At 36.2% G+C, this 20,948-nt stretch overlaps 1 protein-coding gene across 16 annotated transcripts in view; it reads right to left on the bottom strand.

The window, feature by feature from the left end:
• THOC2 (THO complex 2) overlaps positions 1-20,948 on the bottom strand; it is a 116,211-nt gene that overhangs the window by 78,875 nt on the left and 16,388 nt on the right. For all 16 annotated transcript variants that reach the window (XR_004282853.1, XR_004282854.1, XM_032331871.1 and 13 more), the window contains exons 2-7: positions 19,615-19,673; positions 13,448-13,539; positions 11,141-11,192; positions 6,813-6,883; positions 5,824-5,945; positions 5,130-5,263 (exon numbers count right to left, since the gene is read on the bottom strand). Coding sequence is in view for 14 of the 16 variants with exons in the window: in XM_032331871.1 (XP_032187762.1) it covers positions 5,130-5,263; positions 5,824-5,945; positions 6,813-6,883; positions 11,141-11,192; positions 13,448-13,539; positions 19,615-19,673 (530 nt within the window). In the remaining 2 variants the exon portion in view is untranslated. The remainder of the gene's footprint in view (positions 1-5,129; positions 5,264-5,823; positions 5,946-6,812; positions 6,884-11,140; positions 11,193-13,447; positions 13,540-19,614; positions 19,674-20,948) is intronic.

Below are 20,948 nucleotides of genomic sequence, written 5' to 3' on the forward strand. Positions count from 1 at the left end.
GGACAGAGGGAGAGGGAGAAGCAGACTCTCTGATGAGCAGGAAGCCCAATGGAGATCATGACCTGAGCCAAAGGCAGACACTCAACCACTCAACTGACTGAGCCACCCAGGCACCCCAGCATAAAAATTTTTACATGAGAAATATCTTAAAAGAGTACATGACAGGATATAAGGAAAGACAAACCTTTAGGAAAGCAATATTGCCAAGCAAGCACCTCAAGCTAGATCAAAATGCTGCAGGAAAAAATGTAGAGCCGACCCTGAAAAGAATAGAAAAGAAACCCCACAGGAGGCTTTTTAAAAATAGGTCACTGCCACAAAGTTAAGCAAGAGCCCTGAAGCCCATGGGCTACCAGTCTTGGTGGTACACTGACAACAGGAGGAAGTAGCAAAGACAGTAAATCAGCTGCCAGAACTAGACTCACTTCAAAGGGGAGGGGAGGGGTGGAAAAGGTGATGGGGATAAAGGAGTACACTTGTGAGCACTGGGTGTGGCATCAAAGTGTTGAACCACTATATGATATACCTAATATTACACTTACACTGTGTTAACTGCGATTTAAATAGAAACTTTTAAAAAGGATAAATTTAAAGTAAAGGCTCCTTACCTGCTATACCTGCTGATCACCAAAAGCCTAAGCTAAAAACAAAGGTAACTGTAGTAAATCTAGTTTAATCCAGGTTGTTATACACAGGAATGGAGCAAGGGAATGAGGATTGGAATACTTCCCCTCTCTTTCTTAGTCAAACATAAATTTCCAAAAGTGGAGAAAAAACTGAGAAGTGGAGCATAAGCATCCTCTAAAATATAACCAGTAAAGCAGGGAACATGACTTCTACAACAGGTCTCAAAATCTAAGACACCTATGTGTTGTGAAATCTTCCCTAAGATAGCACAACACCTAACAAGTAAGAGCAAAAACTCTTTCCATTCTGAAAAATCAGGATTACACTACTTTTCTACCATTCATTCCTCCTTTCTACAGAAGCCAACTATTTCCTTCAAATGCTCAACACAAATAAAAAGAATAAAGCTGAAGAAATTCTACTTAAAAGGTAGGGCGAATAACACTTCCCTATCTTTTACAACATCTGTTGCACTTATTTTAACAGGTTGTTGTAAAGATAAAATAAGGTATGCATCAAAGTCCCTTGTAAAGGTATTTTTTAAATCAAGCTCAAAAAAACTAAACAGGACACCTGGTGGCTCAGTTGGTTAAGCGGCTGCCTTCAGCTCAGGTCATGATCCCAGCGTCCTGGGATCGAGTCCCACATCGGGCTCCTTGCTTGGCTGGGAGCCTGTTTCTCCCTCTGCCTTCTGCCACTATGCCTGCCTGTGCTCACTCTCTCTCTCTCTTTCTGGCAAATAAATAAATAAAATCTTTAAAAAAAAACATTATTTCTAAAGAAACAAAAAAAAACTAAACATCTCCATGTTTCGAGAGTTCGATAAAGATTTTATTTAAGTTTCACATTTGCTTATTTTGATAGAAATACCAGAGAGAATAGAAATGAATAAAAAGACCCAGCACGGGGCACCTGGATGGCTCAGTGGATTAAGCCTCTGCCTTCAGCTCAGGTCATGATCTCAGGGTCCTGGGATCAATCCCCGCATTGGGCTTTCTGTTCAGCGGAGAGCCTGCTTCCCTCTCTCTCTCTGCCTGCCTCTCTGCCTACTGTGATCTCTGTCTGTCAAATAAATAAATAAAATCTTTTAAAGAAATAAATAATTTTTTAAAAAACAGCCAGCAGGAGAAGAGAAATAATAAAGATTAGAGCAGAAATCGATGAAATAGAAACCAAAAGAACAGCAGAAAAGATTAATGAAAGTAGGAGCTGGTTCTCTGAAAGAATTAGTAAGACTGATAAACCCCTGGCCAGACTTATTAAAAAGAAAAGAGAAAGGACCCAAATAAATAAAATTATGAATGAAAGTGGAGAGGTCACAACTAACACTGAAGAAATATAAATAATTATAAGAACATATTATGAGCAACTATATGCCAACAAATTAGACAATATGGAAGAAATGGATACATTCCTAGAAATGTATAAAATGTATAAAACTGAACCACAAAAAAACAGAAAACCTGAACAGATCCATAACCAGCAAGGAAATAACGCCATAATAAAGAATCTTCCAACAACAGCCCAGGGCCAGATGGCTTCCCAGGGGAATCCTACCAAATATTTATGGAAGAATTAATACCTATTTTTCTGAAACTGTTCCAAAAAATAGAAATGGAAGGAAAACTTCCAAACTCATTTTATGAGGCCAGCATTACCCTGACCCCAAAACCAAAGAACCCACCAAAAAGGAAAATTACAGACCAACATCTCTGATGAATATGGATGCAAAAATTATCACCAAAATACTAGCCAACAGGTTCCAAAATTACATTAAAAAGATCATTCACAAAAAAAAAAATTATTCACCACGACCAAGTGGAATTTATTCCTGGACTGCAAGTTGGGTTCAACATCTACAAATCAATGTGATACACTACATTAATAAAAGAAAGGGTAAGAACCATATGATACTCTCAGAAGATACAGAAAAAGTATTTGACAAAGTACATCATCCTTTCTTGATTAAAACTCTTCATAGTGTAAGGATAAAGAGTACACAGCTCAGTATCATAAAAGTCATCTACGAAAACCCCCAGTGAATATCATTCTCTATGGGGCAAAACTGAGAGCTTTTCCCCTAAGGTCAGGAACACAGCAGGGATGTCCACTAACACCGCTGCTGTTCAACATAGTAAGAGAAGTCCTAGCCTCAGCAGTCAGACAACAAAAAGAAATAAAAGGCATCCAAATTGGCAAAGAAGTCAAACTCTCACTCTTTGCAGAGAATATGATGCTTTATGTGGTAAATCCAAATAACTCCACCCCAAAGTGCTAGAACTCATACAGGAATTCAGTAAAGTGGCAAGATATAAAATCAATGCACAAAATCAGATGCATTTCTATACACCAACAATGAGACAGAAGAACAAGAAATTAAGGAGTCGATCCATTTACAACTGCACCCAAAACCACAAGATACCCAGGAATAAATCTAACCAAAGAGGCAAAGGATCTGTACTCAGAAAACTATAGAGTACTCAAGAAAGAAATTGAGGAAGACAAAAAGAAAAGGAAAAACATTCCATGCTCATGAATTTGAAGAACTAATATTGTGAAAATGTCTATGCTACCTAGAGCTATATATACATTAATGCAATCCATATCAAGTTACTATCATCTTTTTCCACAGAAATGTAACAAATAATCCTAAAATCTGTATGGAACCAGTAAAGACCCTGAATAGCCAGAGGAATGTTGAAAAAGAAAACCAAAGCTGGTAGCATCACAGTTCTGGACTTTAAGCTCTATTACAAAGCTGTCATCATCAAGACAGCATAGTACTGGCACAAAAACAGACACATATATCAATGGAACAGAATAGAGAACTCAAGAAATGGACCCTCAACTCTATGGTCAACTAATCAACAAAGCAGGGGAAGAGTATTCAATGGAAAAAAAGAAATTCTCTTCAACAAACAGTGCTGGGAAAACTGGACGGCCTCATGCAGAAGAATGAAACTATTTCCTTACACCATACACAAAGATAAACTCAAAATGGATGAAAGACCTAAATGTGAGACAGGAATCCATCAAAATCCTTGAGGAGAATAGAGGCAGCAACCCCTTCAACCTCAGCTCCAACAACTTCTTCCTAGACACACTGCCAAAGGTAAAGGAAGCAAGGGTAAAAATGAACTATTGGGACTTCATCAAGATCAAAAGCTTTTTCACATCAAAAGAAATAGTCACAAAAGACAACCAACAGGATGGGAGAAGATATTTGCAAACGACATTATCAGATAAAGGGCCAGGATCCAAAATGTATAAAGAACTTATCAAACTCAACATCCAAGGAACAAATAATCCAATCAAGAAATGGGCAGAAGATGGAAACACACATTTCTGCAAAGACATCCAAATCGCCAACAGACACATGAAAAAGTTTTCAGTATCACTTGGCAACAGGGAAATACAAATCAAAACCTCAGTGAGATACCACCTCACACCAGTTAGAATGGATAAAATTAACAAGTCAGGAAATGACAGGTGTCGGTGAGGATGCAGAGAAAGGGAAACCCTCCTACACTGTTGGTGGGAATGCAAGCTGGTGCACCCACTCTGGAAAACAGTATGGAGCTTCTTCAAAAAGTTGAAAATAGAGCTACCCTACAACATACTGGGTATTTATGACATACTGCACTACTGGGTATTTACCCCAAAGATACAAATGCAGTCATCTGAAGGGGCACCTGTTCCCCAATGTTTGCAGCAGCAACGTCCATAGTATCCTAACTATGGAAAAAGTCCAGATGTCCATTGACAGATGAATGGATAAAGAAGATATGGTGTATATATATATATGTATATATACATACACACACACACACACACACACACACACACACACACACACACAATGGAATATTATGCAGCCATCAAAAAATGAAATCTTGCCATTTACAATGTGGATGGACCTAAAGGATGTTATTATATTAAGCGAAATAAGTCAATCAGAGAAAGACAATTATCATATGATCTCACTCATATGTGGAATTTGAGAAACAAGGCAGAGGATTATAGGGGTAGAGAGGAAAAAAATAAAACAAAATGAAACCAGAGAGGCAGACAAACCATAAGATTCTTAATCTCTGGAAACAAACTAAGGGTTGCTGGAGTGCAGTGGGTAGGTGGGAGGAGGTGGCTGGGTGATGGACGTGGGGAGGGTATGCATTGTGGTGAGCACTGTGCATTGCCTAAGACTGATGAATCACAGAACTGTACTCCTGAAACAAATAGTAAAATTTAAAAAAATAATAATAATTAAAAAGGAAATAAATACAAACACACAGTAGTACTGACAAAAGTATTTCTCATAAATATCATCCCAAATTTTATTTGTACTGGTAAAATCTTAAAAGTACAAGCTAGACACTTCTCTCATTTCTTAATTGAAAAAAAGAAACCTATAAGGGGGAATGCATTCATTTTGTCTTTACAGATATTCTCCAACAGTTTAAAAAAACTTAGTAACACATACTATTATTAGATATATGTCTTACCTATTAAAGATTTTATATTTTCTAAGATTAAATCACTAGTAATATTTCCAGATAAATCTTGCCCCAATTCAGCAATCAGCTTGGCATAACCTTCATTCTCTTCTCTTAACAAATTGAATTTTTGCTGCTTATAACTGAAATTAAACATCATAAAAGGGATAAAATTAACTCAATTAACAAGCATGCATACAAGTAATGTATTCTTCTCACTGATTTTTCCCCTCTTACATAGAACAAGTATAAGAACAGTTGTTAAAGTTTTACTTCTTTGTATATTTTTAAAACAGAAATTAACAGTGATTCATAAGAGACACCCCAATGTTAATTACACAGAGAAAACTAGTAACACAAAGAAAGAATACTGCTAATCTCAAGGAACAATAACATGCCACTATTTCCACTGCTAAGAAAATACCTAGAGCATAGCCATACTTGTAAATTATTTTACTAGTAATAATAAAAACACTAAATATTATTTTAACTTCTAATACAGAGAAAAGTTAACACTGGTTTTACACAGATGGAGTTCACTACTGACTCAATAATCCTAGGCTTCTTTTAAAAGGAAAAAACACAAGACGTGCTAACATCAACAACAAAAAAATTTTTCAAACTGCCATTAGAAACATCAAAATGAGAACTAAGGAAACATACTCAGATACTTGATGTGCAACATAAAGATAAATGTACTTACAAGAGTTTTGTCTTGATTTTAACTGACTTTTGATTGAACTGCTGTGATTGTTTGATAAGCCCTAATGATTCCAATGTTTCTGGATCCAGGCGTTCCTTTAGAACTGTGTCTGAAACTAAATACTGTATTAAAAAATATTAAAGGCCATTTATTCCTTAGCATTGTAAAACATCCACCATTTAAATGCTTCAAAATAATTTTCCCCAAGTAAGAATATTAAAAATCACATTAAATATATATCAACAACTTTTGATTTACTTTTAAAAAAAAAAAGCTCCAATTTAACAAAAATGATGACTCTCCAAATACTGAAAAATGTGACATATAGCTCTTCAAATAAAACTCACTAAAAAATTTTATGCGTGCTGTACACAGTCTATAAATGACAAGAACTACAGATGAAATTGATTAAAACTGTGTCTGCCAATTGAATTTTTCTTTAAGATTAATACAGCACTTCAGACTTCATTAGTTTCTACTGTTTAAGTCAAATTCTAGCACAACAAAGATAAGGACATCTTCCATTTCTGAGTAACAGCACTTCTCCTTGGTTCTAAATTTATGAACATAAAATGGTTTACTAGACAACGATTATGACAAGTTCTAGAATTTATTATTTCTAAGCTACCTCCATTCTTTTTCTCCTTCCCTAATAAAGAGTTTATGAAAAACCGTTCAGTTTAAAAGCTGTCCACATCATTTCTACTCACTTGATAGATTCTTACCTTTTCCTTATTTAGGAACTTACTAGATCAGGAGTATCATCTAAAGTTTGATATATACAGAGAGCTTAAGTGATATGAAGCATGCATATTTCACAAATAATTAGCATGTCTAATTTTACAAAGCATTCCATTTCAAAATCCAAATCTCACCTTATAATGAATAGCCAACTCAATGTCAATATCTTCCTCCATTAACATGATTAACAGTGATTACAACTGTTCAATGTAAAAATCTAGAAAGGGAAAGTATTTTTTACAACTTACCAAACATGCTAATACCAATTGTGTAAAATAGTCTCTCTTGCTTTTTTCTTCTAAACAATTTGTCTCAATATCTATAATGATGGAAGAAAAAAAGATGAAAGTTTGATTGATTTTTCCAGACTGTCTCCAGCACTATAAGATACTTATTTTCTTTAAAATTAGCTCATTTTAAAATGCCTCGTTCTGAAATTGGAAAAAAATTTGAAACTATAGGAAGCTCCTGTCCTTCATATGTATATGAATGCTCAGAATTAATTTCTCCTGATACTGCAGACTGACCCTGTGACCAATGGCATATCCATAAAATGGTAAGCTGATTACACAGGAGTTACAGGCTATGGCACTAGAAGCAACAAAACTTCAAAAAAATGTTTTCAAAAATGGAAATATTCAAGCGAAGTTTAAATGGCAACACGTCAGAGATGCTAAAGAAGAGATTCCTTCTTCAGGTGCAGAATTGAACTAGGTGACAACAAAGATCTCTTCTAACACTAAAAGATCCTATTACTTATGAAGATTAAACCTTTGACCTTGGCCACCTTGGTACCATATTCTAACCAAACTACCTGGCCATCAACTCTACAAAAAGACAGTATTAAAAGAATATTTTTAACACCCTATTTTGAATTACAATTCGAATAGTGAACAAAAATTTATTCATGGTTTTTATTTTCTTCCTACTGAACTATTAAGAAACTGAAACCTCCAAGTTTTGGTAGCTTATTCAGAAAATTTGTCAAAAACTTTTATGAAGTATTGAGGAAATAAAACAATTAGTTCTTAATGCCAAGCATCAAGAAAGTCAACCAGGATTGACAGGATTACAAAACTGATCTCAGGATTACTGCTTTAACGATTACATACTACTATATTAAGGTCAACTTTTAATTTACAAGAGACACCAATCTTAGTGATATAATAAAAATTGTCTTCTAAGGGTTCCATAATTCTCCCCAGACGTCCTACCACTGCTCTGCTTCAGTTTACTTTCTATTGCCATCACTGAGAATCAAAAGAGAAAGGAATTTATCATCAAACATATCCACATTTTCCTGGCTGTTCTCCCCTTTCCCACCTTGGACAGTGCCATTTCCCAATATCCTGGACACTGCAGCTAAGCACATGGTCAGCTCAAGCGTACTAAGAGAATTTCAGGGTATAATTTACACAACATAACCTACAATACAATCTCATTCTCTCAATTAGACTTTTAATCCATGTGTATCTCATCAATCCCTTCCAGGGACTCCGAGTTGTCTCCCTGTTAGCCCGTCTTCTGGTTCCTCCGCAGGCTAGAACTTCAAGAATACCGACCTTGAGGGCTCAGGACTAACCTGGGTCCATTCTTTTAACCAACATCTATCTACCAAGGCCCGAAAGTCCCTAATGTCTACCCCAAAGTCCCTCTATGATCAGAGCACCTGGATAGCAGGTTCATCCTCTTCAAGCCAAGTCTGCTCTCCTCTCAGCCGTCTGACCTGATCAAGATACCACTCTCTGGGTTCTGACCATGTTAAGAAATGTTTGTTAATAGGACCTCAGTAAACTACTATGCTGAGCTTTCTCAACAATCAATACAGGACTCCATTATCACAATTATGTCTTCCCTGTTTCTTTCTTCTTTTTGTCCTAATGAAGTTATTCTAATAAATTCATTCATTATCCCTTAGTTATCAACCCTGAATCAGTACCTAGTAAATTCTCTTTAATTACCCCTATGATTTTACTAAAAAGCCCTCAACCATTTCCAACTCTAAGTACTAGTATCACCAACCACCCACCCAGCTCAGAGGTCCCATCAGTGTATCAGATTACATCAGACTTCCCTCTCCAGGTTAATATAGCTCTCAGGCCCCCTCATCCTTACATAGTTCTTTTTTTTTTTAAGATTTATTTACTTACTTACTTACTTGACAGACAGATATCACAAGTAGGCAGAGAGGCAGGCAGAGAGAGAGACGCTCCCCGTCGAGCGGAGAGCCCGATGCAGGGCTTGATCCCAGGACCCTGAAACCATGACCCGAGCCGAAGGCAGAGGCTTTAACCCACTGAGCCACCCAAGTGCCCCCTTACATAGTCTTTTAAAGAAAACTGTAACCTTAACCAGGAAAGTACACCAATGATCTTTCTTATAACTCTTAAAATACCAGAAAGACAACATGATATAGTAAAAAAAAAAAATTATGGGCTCTGGAACCAGAAAGACCCAGGTTCAAACCCTGCTTTACTGGCTATATGGCCTTGAAAAATCCCTTCTCTGAGCTTCAGTTTTCTGATCTGCACACCTACTTTACATAAGTTGCTGTAAAGATTAAAATGAAATTAAATGTGTAACACAATGCTTAGAACAGAGAAGGTGCCCCCAAAATAGCATCTACGTTATTATCGCCAGTATCATTATTAGAGGCAGCTCCCATTCTTACTTCTATTCCCCTAGTTTGGTCTGGAGTCATCCTTCGACCATTTTTATTTCTGCTATCGGTGAAGGTGCGTGAGTGAGGGGACAGGTGAGGGAAATTTCTCGTTCCAAGTTTGCCATTCTAATTTCGCTTACAAAAACTGACTGGATAGGGCACCTGGCTGGTTCAGTGGGTTAAGCCTCTGCCTTCGGCTCAGGTCATGATCCCAGGGTCCTAGAATAGAGGCCCACATCAGGTTCTCTGCTCAGCAGGGAGGATGCTTCCCCCTCTCTCTCTGCCTGCCTCTCTGTCTACCTGTGATCTCTCTCTCCCTCTGTCAAATAAATAAATTTTTAAAAATCTTTAAAAAAAAACTGACCAGCTAAAAGAAATTTCCCAAGAACAACCAAACATCCTCATAAATTTACGTTAATAATAAAAAGCAATGACTTGTAACAATAATTCATATTACTAACTACAAAGGGAAAATATATCCTAATAGAATAAATCAATAAAGAAGTTACTCAAACTTACAAGTAAACTGATAGCTGATAATTATCCAAAGACATAAAGCATACTCCTGACACTATCAAGGAACAAAAGCTTCCACAAAATGTTACCTACAAATCACTCTTTCAGTCCTATAAATTTATAGTAAAAACCATTTTTTAAATTTTTGTTTTATTTTAAAATTTGTTTCAAGTTATATTTATATGTAACATAATGTAATACCTTTAGCACCTGCTTTAAGAAATTAAACTTATAAGGTTTTGTTGTTGTTGCTGGCATAAATCAATTCAAAAGACAATATGAACTTATACTTTATATCCAAACCAGGACAGTTTTATAAAATTGAAATAAGATGCTATTAATTATGCCAGGGAAAACAAAACAAAAGTGCGACATACGGTCACCCCATCAGTGGTCTGCTCTTTTCATTTACCATTCACAGTCCACATACATTTTGACCTGTTCTGACATTACTGCTGTTATGAAATCTTAAACATCCTGAAGGATCAAGCACCAGGCATTCAGAATTGATGAGATCAAATTCCCAGATTCTCAGTAAGACATTTAAGTAACCTATCTATTCTAGGAATTAAGATTAATGAGCTAAATTAATTCACTCCAGCTTGACAAACTCTCAGAGGATGTCTTATTTAATTTTAAAGTGAATATTATAATGTCTGGTAAACGTTTCTCTTAGATCAAAGTTTTAGAAAGCATAACACTGATGGGGAAAACTGTGCTCAAAGTTATTTTAATTCAAATCTAAAATTAAGAGAAATAAATTTATAATATACATTATTTTTTAAATCCATGCTTCCCATGGAGGGACACTACCTTTTGTTCTAAGTCAAAGAAATATCCTTTTTTATCTTGCATAAATTCTTATTTATTCTGGACAAATAGAGAAGTTGCTATTTCCAAAGCTGGTTTCTCATCCTCAAAACAAAAGTACTTTTGATTACTTTGGCTCTTCTTGCTCTTTCTAAAATTAAGAAGAATCAAAAGAGTATAATAGCAAAGTAAATACCTCTTGAGTGTCCTAAGTTTGAGATTCTGACATTTATTGATAACCTCCACTGAGTAAGATTAAATATGTGGTTACTAAAATCTGAATAATTCAGACTAACTAAACTTTAAAAAACTTAGCTTTTTTTAATTTGAAATGACTTAATTTAGCTCAATTTTATATAAACATACATTCTGCAAAACTCAAACTATTTCAATTATAAATTGTGTCCAAAGCTAGTTTATAAACAGTGATCATACTAACATTTGACTTATAACACTATATTCTCTATAAATTTAAAAAAACAATATAATCTAGTTTCTACAAATTTGAAAGAAAACATTTTACCTAAACACAGTACATTAATCTACCAAACAGCACTTTTACAGGTGAAATAAAGGTTTGATACCTACCTAATATGCAGAATACATCAGCAAGAATGGAGGGCATATCCTCACGAAATTCCTAATTATAAAAATATAATTATTCATAGTAAATACAAGAATAGCACACTAGCAAGTTTGGTTTCAGAATAATACTCTTCAGTAAAACTTAAAACCTAACAAAACCCCAAACCCCTAAATAATAAAATTCAAGTTTCATAATACAGAGAAAACAGAAAGAGACAATAGTTGGAAAAAAAACGTTTAAATGTCTACCATGAAAAAAGCTGATAAAAAACTTGATTAAAAAATCTAACATGCACCTGAGAAAATATTAAAGAGCATTAATGAATGACACTTTTCCAGTGAAGTTTCATGTTAGAAACCACAGGAATTTGGGTACCTTAAACCTACTGTTAAAATGGTACATTTTTTATCTACAACTTTAAATGTACTCATGCCTGAATCAACACTGATTTATGCAAAAGTCCTAGTGGTATCGGAACAGTGGTATCGTAAAAAATACAAAAACAATTACAAGCTGTCATTCCATAACTCAAGATACTCTGAAGATGAAAACAATTACCAAAAATCTATCTTTATTTTCTTTATGCACTGATGTTTGTAGCCTTTGGAGAAACTAAGCCAAAATTCTCCCCTCATTTCTGGATGAAAACTTCAGCATTTATTCTAGATTTGTCTCCTGACTTCCTACTCCCATACCCAATTTTAGAAACATTTTCCATTAGTAAGGATCAAAGTTCAACCACTGCAATTAGTTTGCTGGCACTATAGCAACCCTTAAACTAGCCTATTTTCAGAGAGTAAAGGAAAGAAATATAATCCTAACAACAAAACTGGCAGCTCTAAGAGACATGCAAGATACACTTCCATGGCTAAGTCAGGGGACTATGGGACTATGAGAAAGCCATGAGAAAGACAATTCAGCTGCATAAGTGTATATAAAGACTCAAAGGAAAGGGGAAGCTAAGTAAAAACAAAATACGTATTAAGTCCATTTGGACTGTTCATTTTCAAAAAAACGGGGAAAACATTAGAACTGAATCCTAAACAGACTATACCAATAGCCAATTTACAGAATGAATGAACCTTAATTGCATACCACTTTAGTCTCAAAAGTTTCTTAAGGGCTATGAATTTCTGCCATGTCTACTTGAATCCAAGTACTCAGGCTACTTGAAGAAAAGAGCAAGACAAGAGTTTTCAATATGGAATATTAGTTGTTGGAAAAAAACAGACTACTCCAACATGAATTAATACATTAATACTGCTGTGGTCAGATAGAGACAGTTTAAGGATAAAAGAGAAACTCATATTGAACCTCAATTGCTTAACTACATTTCAGTATGTAGGGGGAAAAAAATCACAACAGCTAAACATAAAAGTTCCTTGTGACCATCCTCAGAAAAGCACAGAAAGCGTATGTAGGAGATTACCTATCCTAACAACAACAACAAAAAAGCTAGAGAAGCTTAAAGCAGCACAAGGGAAATTCATACTGGTGTCAAGTTCCAGGTCCTACACCTCGATAATACTCATGAAAGCTGCTCTCAACTGTGTAATTTAATTTATATAAGGTTAAAATCCAGCCTAATAATAATAGAATAATATACCACTTAAATAAGTTAAGAAACTCAACTACTGGTTTACAATCAACACCCTTACAATTTGATAGCTCATCTTACAATTCAAATACCAAACACCCATGAAAAGTATCTGGTCTGAATCTAACTTAAATTCTCTAATAAATAAAAGAGTGAGACAGAAAAATCATGTAAAGTTTAGGAAAAACTCTAGTTATTAATATTTTCTAACAGGAAACATGAAGATTGGCATCTAGTGAGCATTAGTTAGAACTACGTAACCTCAATTTAAAGTAATTTAATTTTCACATTTTAAAATTTATTTCATTTCTAGACATAACTGCAAACAAAAAATGTTTTGATATGCTACACTGGGAGAAAAAAATTCTAGTCAAATTATTTTTATAGTAGCATTTTTAATTAAGTATATCGTGATTTGGTTACAAGACATGGTTGGTTTTTTTTTTTTTTTTTTTTTTTTTTTGCCCTCTCAGCTTACCTAACATTTTCTGCTTTACTCACAACCAGACAAAAAGATTAGAATATCTTTATTTCATCCTAGCAACAACAGCTTACCAATATTGCCTTAAAACATTTACTACTATAATTTTGAACAAAATGAAATGCAAATTATATACTCTATGCATCTTTGTATCAAAGGCAAAAAAATATGTAATAATTATTAAATTTTAAAAACGTGTGTGTCTTTGTGTGTGTGTGTGTATATACTTACGCTAATGTCATTAAGAACATTAGATGCCTGTTCATGCTTTAGATTTCCTTTAATGACATGGTAAGATAACTCATAAAGAGCCTGCTGGAAATCTGTTGAACATAAAAGAAAGAGTATAAGAATACAATCTCTTAAACACAAAAGGTGGGTACTTCTGAGGGAAGACCTCTATATTTCCTACTTCTCGAAATTATACCAAAAATAATAAGAAAAATATACTTTTAGTGCTTTCCTCTAGCAGATTTTTTTCCCTTTTACTTTCACAGAAACACAACACTAAAAGTAGAAAATAGTTAACCTTGACTCTACTACTATAACTATTGCTTAAACATTCCCTTCCAATCTTTTTCAATGTATTTACAAATTTTACATATTTGCAATCACAGTGCACATCACTTGGTACTCTGATTCCCCCCTAAACACTTTTTGAAGTATTTTATCATGCTACCAAAGTCTCCAAAATTATTTTCAATGACTGCATGGAATTCCAGCAGGTGGATATAAACTAGTGTAACCATTTCTCTCACCAGCAAATTTCACAGAGTTTTCCTCAATATATTCAGATTATAGTCAATTTAATCTCAGTGCTACATTGACAACGGATAAAGAATACCAGTCAACATAAAATCAAGTTTTATCCAGGGACGCCTGGGTGGCTCAGTTGGTTAAGCAGCTGCCTTCGGCTCAGGTCATGATCCCAGCGTCCTGGGATCGAGTCCCACATCGGGCTCCTTGCTCAGCAGGGAGCCTGCTTCTCCCTCTGCCTCTGCCTGCCATTCTGTCTGCCGGTGCTCGCTCTCTCCCCCTCTATCTCTCTGATAAATAAATAAAATCTTTAAAAAAAAAATCAAGTTTTATCCATATCCTACTCTCAGAGAAATTTCTCCCCAAATCTAGATCTTTTCTCTAGTTCCACAAGAATTCAAACTAAAATAATTACATACATACATACAAAAGAAAATGGCAGTTCTGTGAGAACTGTCAACCACAAATAGTCTCATTCACAATTACCATAGCTTCCTTCCCTGGAGAAGGAATGGGGGGTGGCTAATGGTCATGTGAATGCCTCCTTCCGGCCATATTTTTCTTAAGTTCTATATATTGAAAACTTTACCTCCTTCCTCTCATTGAAAGTAGAACAATTGTATGGTGACGGATGGTAGCTATGCTTGTGGTGAGCATAGCATAATGTATAGGTAAGGAGTTGATGAATTACTATGTTGTACACCTGAAACTAATTTATTATGTGTCACCTACATTTAATTTAAAAAAAGGTAGAGGGGCACCTGGGTGGCTCAGTGGGTTAAAGCCTCTGCCTTGGGCTCGGGTCATGATCCCAGGGTCCTGGGATCGAGCCCCGCATTGGGCTCTCTGCTTGGCGGGGAGCCTGCTTCCCCCTCTCTGTCTCTGCCTCCCTCTCTGCCCACTTGTGGTCTCTATCAAATAAATAAATTAAATTTTAAAAAAAAGGTAGAAAAAACAAGTAGCTCTAAAAACAGCTGTAAAATAAAGTCAATTTATCCTTCTGAAGGGAATTTACTCTTTCAGTGCAAAATAGCAAGTAAAACATCAAATATTTGGGGCGCCTGGGTGGCTCAGTGGGTTAAGCCTCTGCCTTTGGCTCAGGTCATGATCTCAGGATCCTGGGATTGAGCCCCACATCAGGCTCTCTGCTCAGCGGGGAGCCTGCTTCCCCCCTCTCTTTCTACCTGCCTCTCTGACTACTTGTGATCTGTCTGTCAAATAAATAAATAAAATCTTTTTTTTTAAATAAAATATTTAAAAATCTTCTCCCAGGGGCACCTGAGTGGCTCAGTCGTTGAGCATCTGCCTTCAGCTCAAGTCATGGTCCCAGGGACCTGGAATGGAGCCCCACATCGGGCTCCTCCTCCTCAGGAGGCCGGCTCCTCCCTTTCCCACTCCCACTCCCCCTGCTTGTGTTCCCTCTCTATCTCCCTTTCTATCAAATGAATAAATAAAATCTTTTTTAAAAAATACAAATTTAAAAATTTAAAAATACAAATCTTCTCCCTTAGTTTGATTACTTGTCATAAAAAAGGAACAGGGTAGAAATCAAAACTTTTATCAACTGTTTAAACAACCTCATTGTTATTAATTTACAATTATTTTACAATGAAATAAATTTGTCCACTAAATTATCTGCTAAAGAAATACAGCCAGAGGGCGCCTGGGTGGCTCAGTGGGTTAAGCCTCTGCCTTAGGCTCAGGTCCTGATCTCCGAGTCCTGGGATCCAGCCCCACAACCACATCCCACATCTGCATCTGGCTCTCCGCCCAGCAGGGATCCTGCTTCCCCCTCTATCTCTGCGGGCCTCTCTGCCTACTTGTGATCTCTCTGTCAAATAAATAAATAAAATCTTTAAAAAAAAAAAAAGAAAGAAAGAAAGAAAGAAAAGAAATATAGCCAGAGGGAGCCTGGGTGGCCCAAGAGTTAAGCATCTGCCTTCAGCTTAGATCATGATCCCAGATCAATCACCATGTCCAACTCCCTGCTCAATGCGGAGTCTGCCTCTCCCTCTCCCAACCTGTGTGCTCGCTCTCTCTCTCTCTCTCACTGCCTCTCTCAAATAAGTAAAAATCTTTAAAATAAAAAAATTTTAAAAAGAAATATAGCCAGAGTATTTTAATTTCTTATGAAGAATTCATTATTAAACATATTCTATACCTTTTTCATAAATATGCCTTCATTATACTTATTATGAACTATATAAAAGCTAAAATGCAAAGAAAAACTTTTCTATCTGGTAATATGGTAGAAATAGGAAGTTGATTTCATGCTTTCAATTTCCATTAATATAATACTTTTATAACAAATAGGCACTTGTTTTTAAAAGTTATCCAGGGACACCTGGCTGGCTCAGTCAGCAGAACATGCAACTCTTGATCTCGGGGTTGTGGGTCCGAGCCCACATTAGGTGTAGAGATTACTTAAAAATAAAATCTTTTCAAAAATTAAAAACTAGGGGACACCTGGGTGGCTCAGTCGGTTAAGCTGCTGCCTTTGGCTCAGGTCATGATCCAGGTGTCCTGGGATTGAGTTCTGCATCAGGCTCCTTCTCCAGCAGGGAGCCTGCGTCTCTCTCTGCCTCTGCCTACCACTCTCCCTGCTTGTGCTCTCTCTCTCTGACAAATAAATAAATAAAATCTTAAAAAAAATTTTAAAACTAGGAGCGCCTGGGCAGCTCCGTGGGTTAAGCGTCTGACTCAATTTTGGCTCAGGTCATGATCTCAGGCCCATGGAATTAAGGCCCACATCAGGCTCCACACTCAGTGGGGAGTCTGCTTCTTTCCCTCTCTCTACCCCTATCCCGGAGTGTGTGCTACCTCTAAAATAAATAAATAAAATCAAAGTTATCCAGATAACTAAGTTTAAGGAAAAAAAATCGCTCTTGGAAGGACAAAACAGCTAAACAACATAAACTAAATTCCCAGAAGAATATGGGCTCATAGGAGCTGAGGAAATTCTAATCTTAATCAGAGAAGGAGATTAAAATAGAGAACAAATAGCCCAGGTCATTTTGCTGACACTAAATGACACGAAAACAATCATGATGTCATCCACAAAACAGCAAAGGCAGTCTCCAATTCGTATGTTTTCAAATGCCCATTTAAACGGTTCGGAACATCTATTGTATTTTAGCCACTGAAACAAGAAGTGGTATTTTAAGACTACCAAGGCTAACCCCCCAAAATCCTGTAAAATCTATACTACAGTTGAAAAACATTACATTTACAACATGGAGGAAAATTTAACAAGCCTTATAATTATAGACAGAAATAAATAAAAGATTTTATCATAATGCTAACATTTCAGAAAAAGAAGGGTTTTTCCTTTGTTTATTTTTAGTATTCTCCACACCAAGAATGGGGCTCAAACTCAGGACCTGCAGAATAAGAGCTGCACGCTCTTCCAACAAAGCCAGCCAGGCACCCCTCAGAAAAAGTAGTTTTAAGGACAGCCACAAGTAAAAGGGACTTCTAGAGATTCTTAGAGATTCTTTGTGGGATTTCAACACAGAAGACACTAGTTCTTGGTTTTATCAGGACTACTCATGTTTACCAGCCACCATTACAATATATTTTACTGGGGGGAAGGGATTTATAAAAAAGAAGTAGTGTGAGCAAAGTATACTGAGAAGGCAGGGGCAGAAAGGGAAAGGGCTTTGAGTCTGAGCACTGCCCAAACTCAATCCCCCTGAGACAGAACGAAGGAAAATTCTGAAGAAATGACATTCCTAGTTTTCTGCATGGACTACCAAATGAAGTTCTTAGACCACAGCTTGACTGTTGACAGCTATCAGCCAAAGAATGTACGTATTGTGAAAGTAGGCAAGGGCAGGTAAAAGATAGCATCAGCAATTCAGTCAATGAAGCCATACTCATAACTATTTTTGGTTTCATACATGAATCAGAACAACCATGCAAATTAACAATAATCTGATAGTTATTAAAGATCCATGCAGTCCCTTTTAAAACTGAAGAGTAATCATCCTGTGTTACATTATTTCAGTTTTTTGAAAATTCTTTCTCTTATTTTACCCAGATAAGATTTCAATCACAGACAAGATCAAAATTAACTGAGAAGTTATAAACTTGTTTTAAACATAGAGAAGGAAAAAAGTTAAGTAACCAAGTGCTTTTAGGAAAGGAGTCTTTCTTTACTTTCTTACAAATTCTGGCAGTCAACTGACTTATTCAAAGAAAAGGCATTACAGGACACCTGGGTGGCTCAGTCCTTAAGCGCCTACCTTGAGCTCAGGGCATGATCCCAGGGTCCTGGGATCGAGCCCCACATCAGGCTCCCCGCTCAGCAGGAAGCCTGCTTCTCCCTCTCCCACTCCCCCTGCTTGTGTTTCCTCTCTTGCTGTGTCTCTCTCTGTCAAATAAATAAATAAAATCTTTTTTTTTAAAGGCATTATAGCAACCTCAGACATCTTTATGAAAGATCATGCAACTTTATAAGCAGGCTGAACTGGAAAATAATTTGGGGTGCAAGCTAGTAATGTTAACACAGGTCTTACCCAAATGACAAAAAAACAAAAAGGTTCATTTGTTAAAAAGTGCTTTCCACTCAAAAATTCAAATGTTCTTTAAAGTATACACTCTCGTATTAAGATAATATTTAATTTTTGATAAAACAAAAGTAAATTTATCTATAGAAAAACGTTTTTAGGGGCACCTGGGTGGCTTGGTGGGTTGGGCCTCTGCCTTTGACTCAGGTCATGATCTCAGGATCCTAGGATGGAGCCCCACATCAGACTCTCTGCTCAGCAGGGAGCCTGCTTTCCCCCTACTGCCTGCCTCTCTGCCTACTTGTGATCTCTGTCTGTCAAATACATAAATAAAATCTTTTTAAAAAAAAGTTTTTAATCTTCTATTCACAAAGGCATAATTTAAATAACTATAATGAATTTTATTTAAAATAGACTACTGGTTATAAATTATTTTTTCCAGACTAAAAAAAACTGTTATTGGTTCTACCCTCAGTGAAAGCTGCAAATGAATACGCTTTAAACTTACTAGACATAATTGTTTTTGCCCCTCCTTTTCTAAATACAAATGCCTAATTTTAAATTAATAAATGCTACACAGTGAAAGTCTTTAAAATTAAAATTTACATCCTGTTTAATTACATCTGAATAAATCATACTTGTGATATGCAGTAAACAACTCCTTTGCTTTTAATGTTTTCCATGACAACTGCCTTTAATAAGATCCCCAGATACTACCTAAACATAACCAGCTTTAGTAAAAACACCACCTCAGTTTCTGGAAATTTCCTAATGCAAACAAGATCAGAATAGTTTTCCCATGTTAGCTCTTCTCTTCTGTTTATGACTGATAGCTAGCCTTTGTAATTTTTAATACAGCTAGCAACTGCTGATATTTGGCCAAATATACCATGTCACAAGGATAAAAGCCAAGCGATACGTAAATATTATGCAGATCAAACATCTATACACAGAAATATATAGTCTTACTATAACTATAGTTTTAATCCTAATTATAATCTCATAAAGGCTTTATACAATGTGAACTATCTCCTATCTTTCGTTTTTCATTCATAACAATTTAACAGAAAACAGAACATCTATTAATTTTCACCAAGCCAAAAATAATAGCTATGATACTTTTACAAGTCTTACCTCTGTAAGTTGAACTATCATGGCTTTTATTTTCACTGAGGATCCGGCACAAATGCAAACTAGAATAAAACAGAAATAATCTGTATTCATTTCCAATTCTAATATAGATGACCCTTAGAGAGCAAATTATATCAACTAAAAATATTTGGAAACCTATCAGATGTGTCTAAATCTATTAGTTTATAATAAGAACAAAACAAACCTAAAAACCCTAATTGGTCAGAACTCGAAGATGCTAGTAAATCAATCATTATTTTTGAAAACTGGAAATGAATAAAAATCAAGCACTTATTCTGCCTTTCACATACGAACCAGTAACTGATAAGAAATGACACTGTACTGAAGCATTTCAGATAATAAAGAATGACAGAAGAACATCATCATTCAAAGATCCCTAATAAATTAAAGGATCTAAGCATCTATCAATAGCTGTTTACATCACAAGAAGAGACATTGAAACATTTTGTGTGTTCTGATCATGATGAGAGAATACACCACCCACCTATGAAGTTGTCTTTAAGGGAAAAAAAAAGCCATGAACCTAAATTTGAACTGTGGGAAACTGTACAATGACCCAGTCTCTTCAACAAAAACACTGCAAGAGGTGCCTGGGTGGCTAGGTTAGTTAAGTGCCTTCCTTTGGCTCAGGTCATGGTCTTAGGATCCTGGGATCAAGCCCCACATCAGACTCCCTGCCAAGTCTGCTTCTCCCTATCACAATGCCTGCTGCTCCTCCTGCCTGTACTCTCTCTATATAAATCAAATAGATAAAATCTAAAAAAAAAATACACTGCAAGGACAAATTAAAGATGCTGGGGAATCCTCAGGGTAAAAAAGCCTTCAGAGATACATCAATCACAGTGTTTGGATCCTGTTTTAAACAAGTATTTTTTTTTAATTAGTATTTCTGAATCAGGGTGCCTGGGAGGCTCAGTTGGTTAAGCGACTGCCTTCTGCTCAGGTCATGATCCTGGAGTCCTGGGATCAAGTCCTGCGTCAGGCTCCCTGCTTAGCGGGGAGTCTGCTTCTCCCTCTAACCCTTTCCCCTCTCATGCTCTCTCTCTCTTTCAAGTAAACAAAATCTTTTAAAAAAAAATTTAGTATTTCTGAATCAACTGGAATATTTTATAAAGATCTTATAAACTTTGGGGGGGTGCCTGGGTGGCACATGCAGTTAAAGCATCTGACTCTTGGTTTTGGCTCAGGTCTGATCTCAAGGCCATGAGATCAAGCCCCACATGGGCTTTGCGCTCATCAAGAAGTGGGCTTGAGGGGCACCTGGGTGGCTCAGTGGGTTAAAGCCTCTGCCTTCGGCTCAGGTCATGATCCCAGGG

Source organism: Mustela erminea, chromosome X, assembly GCF_009829155.1.
Source record: "Mustela erminea isolate mMusErm1 chromosome X, mMusErm1.Pri, whole genome shotgun sequence".
Lineage (NCBI taxonomy): Eukaryota > Metazoa > Chordata > Mammalia > Carnivora > Mustelidae > Mustela > Mustela erminea.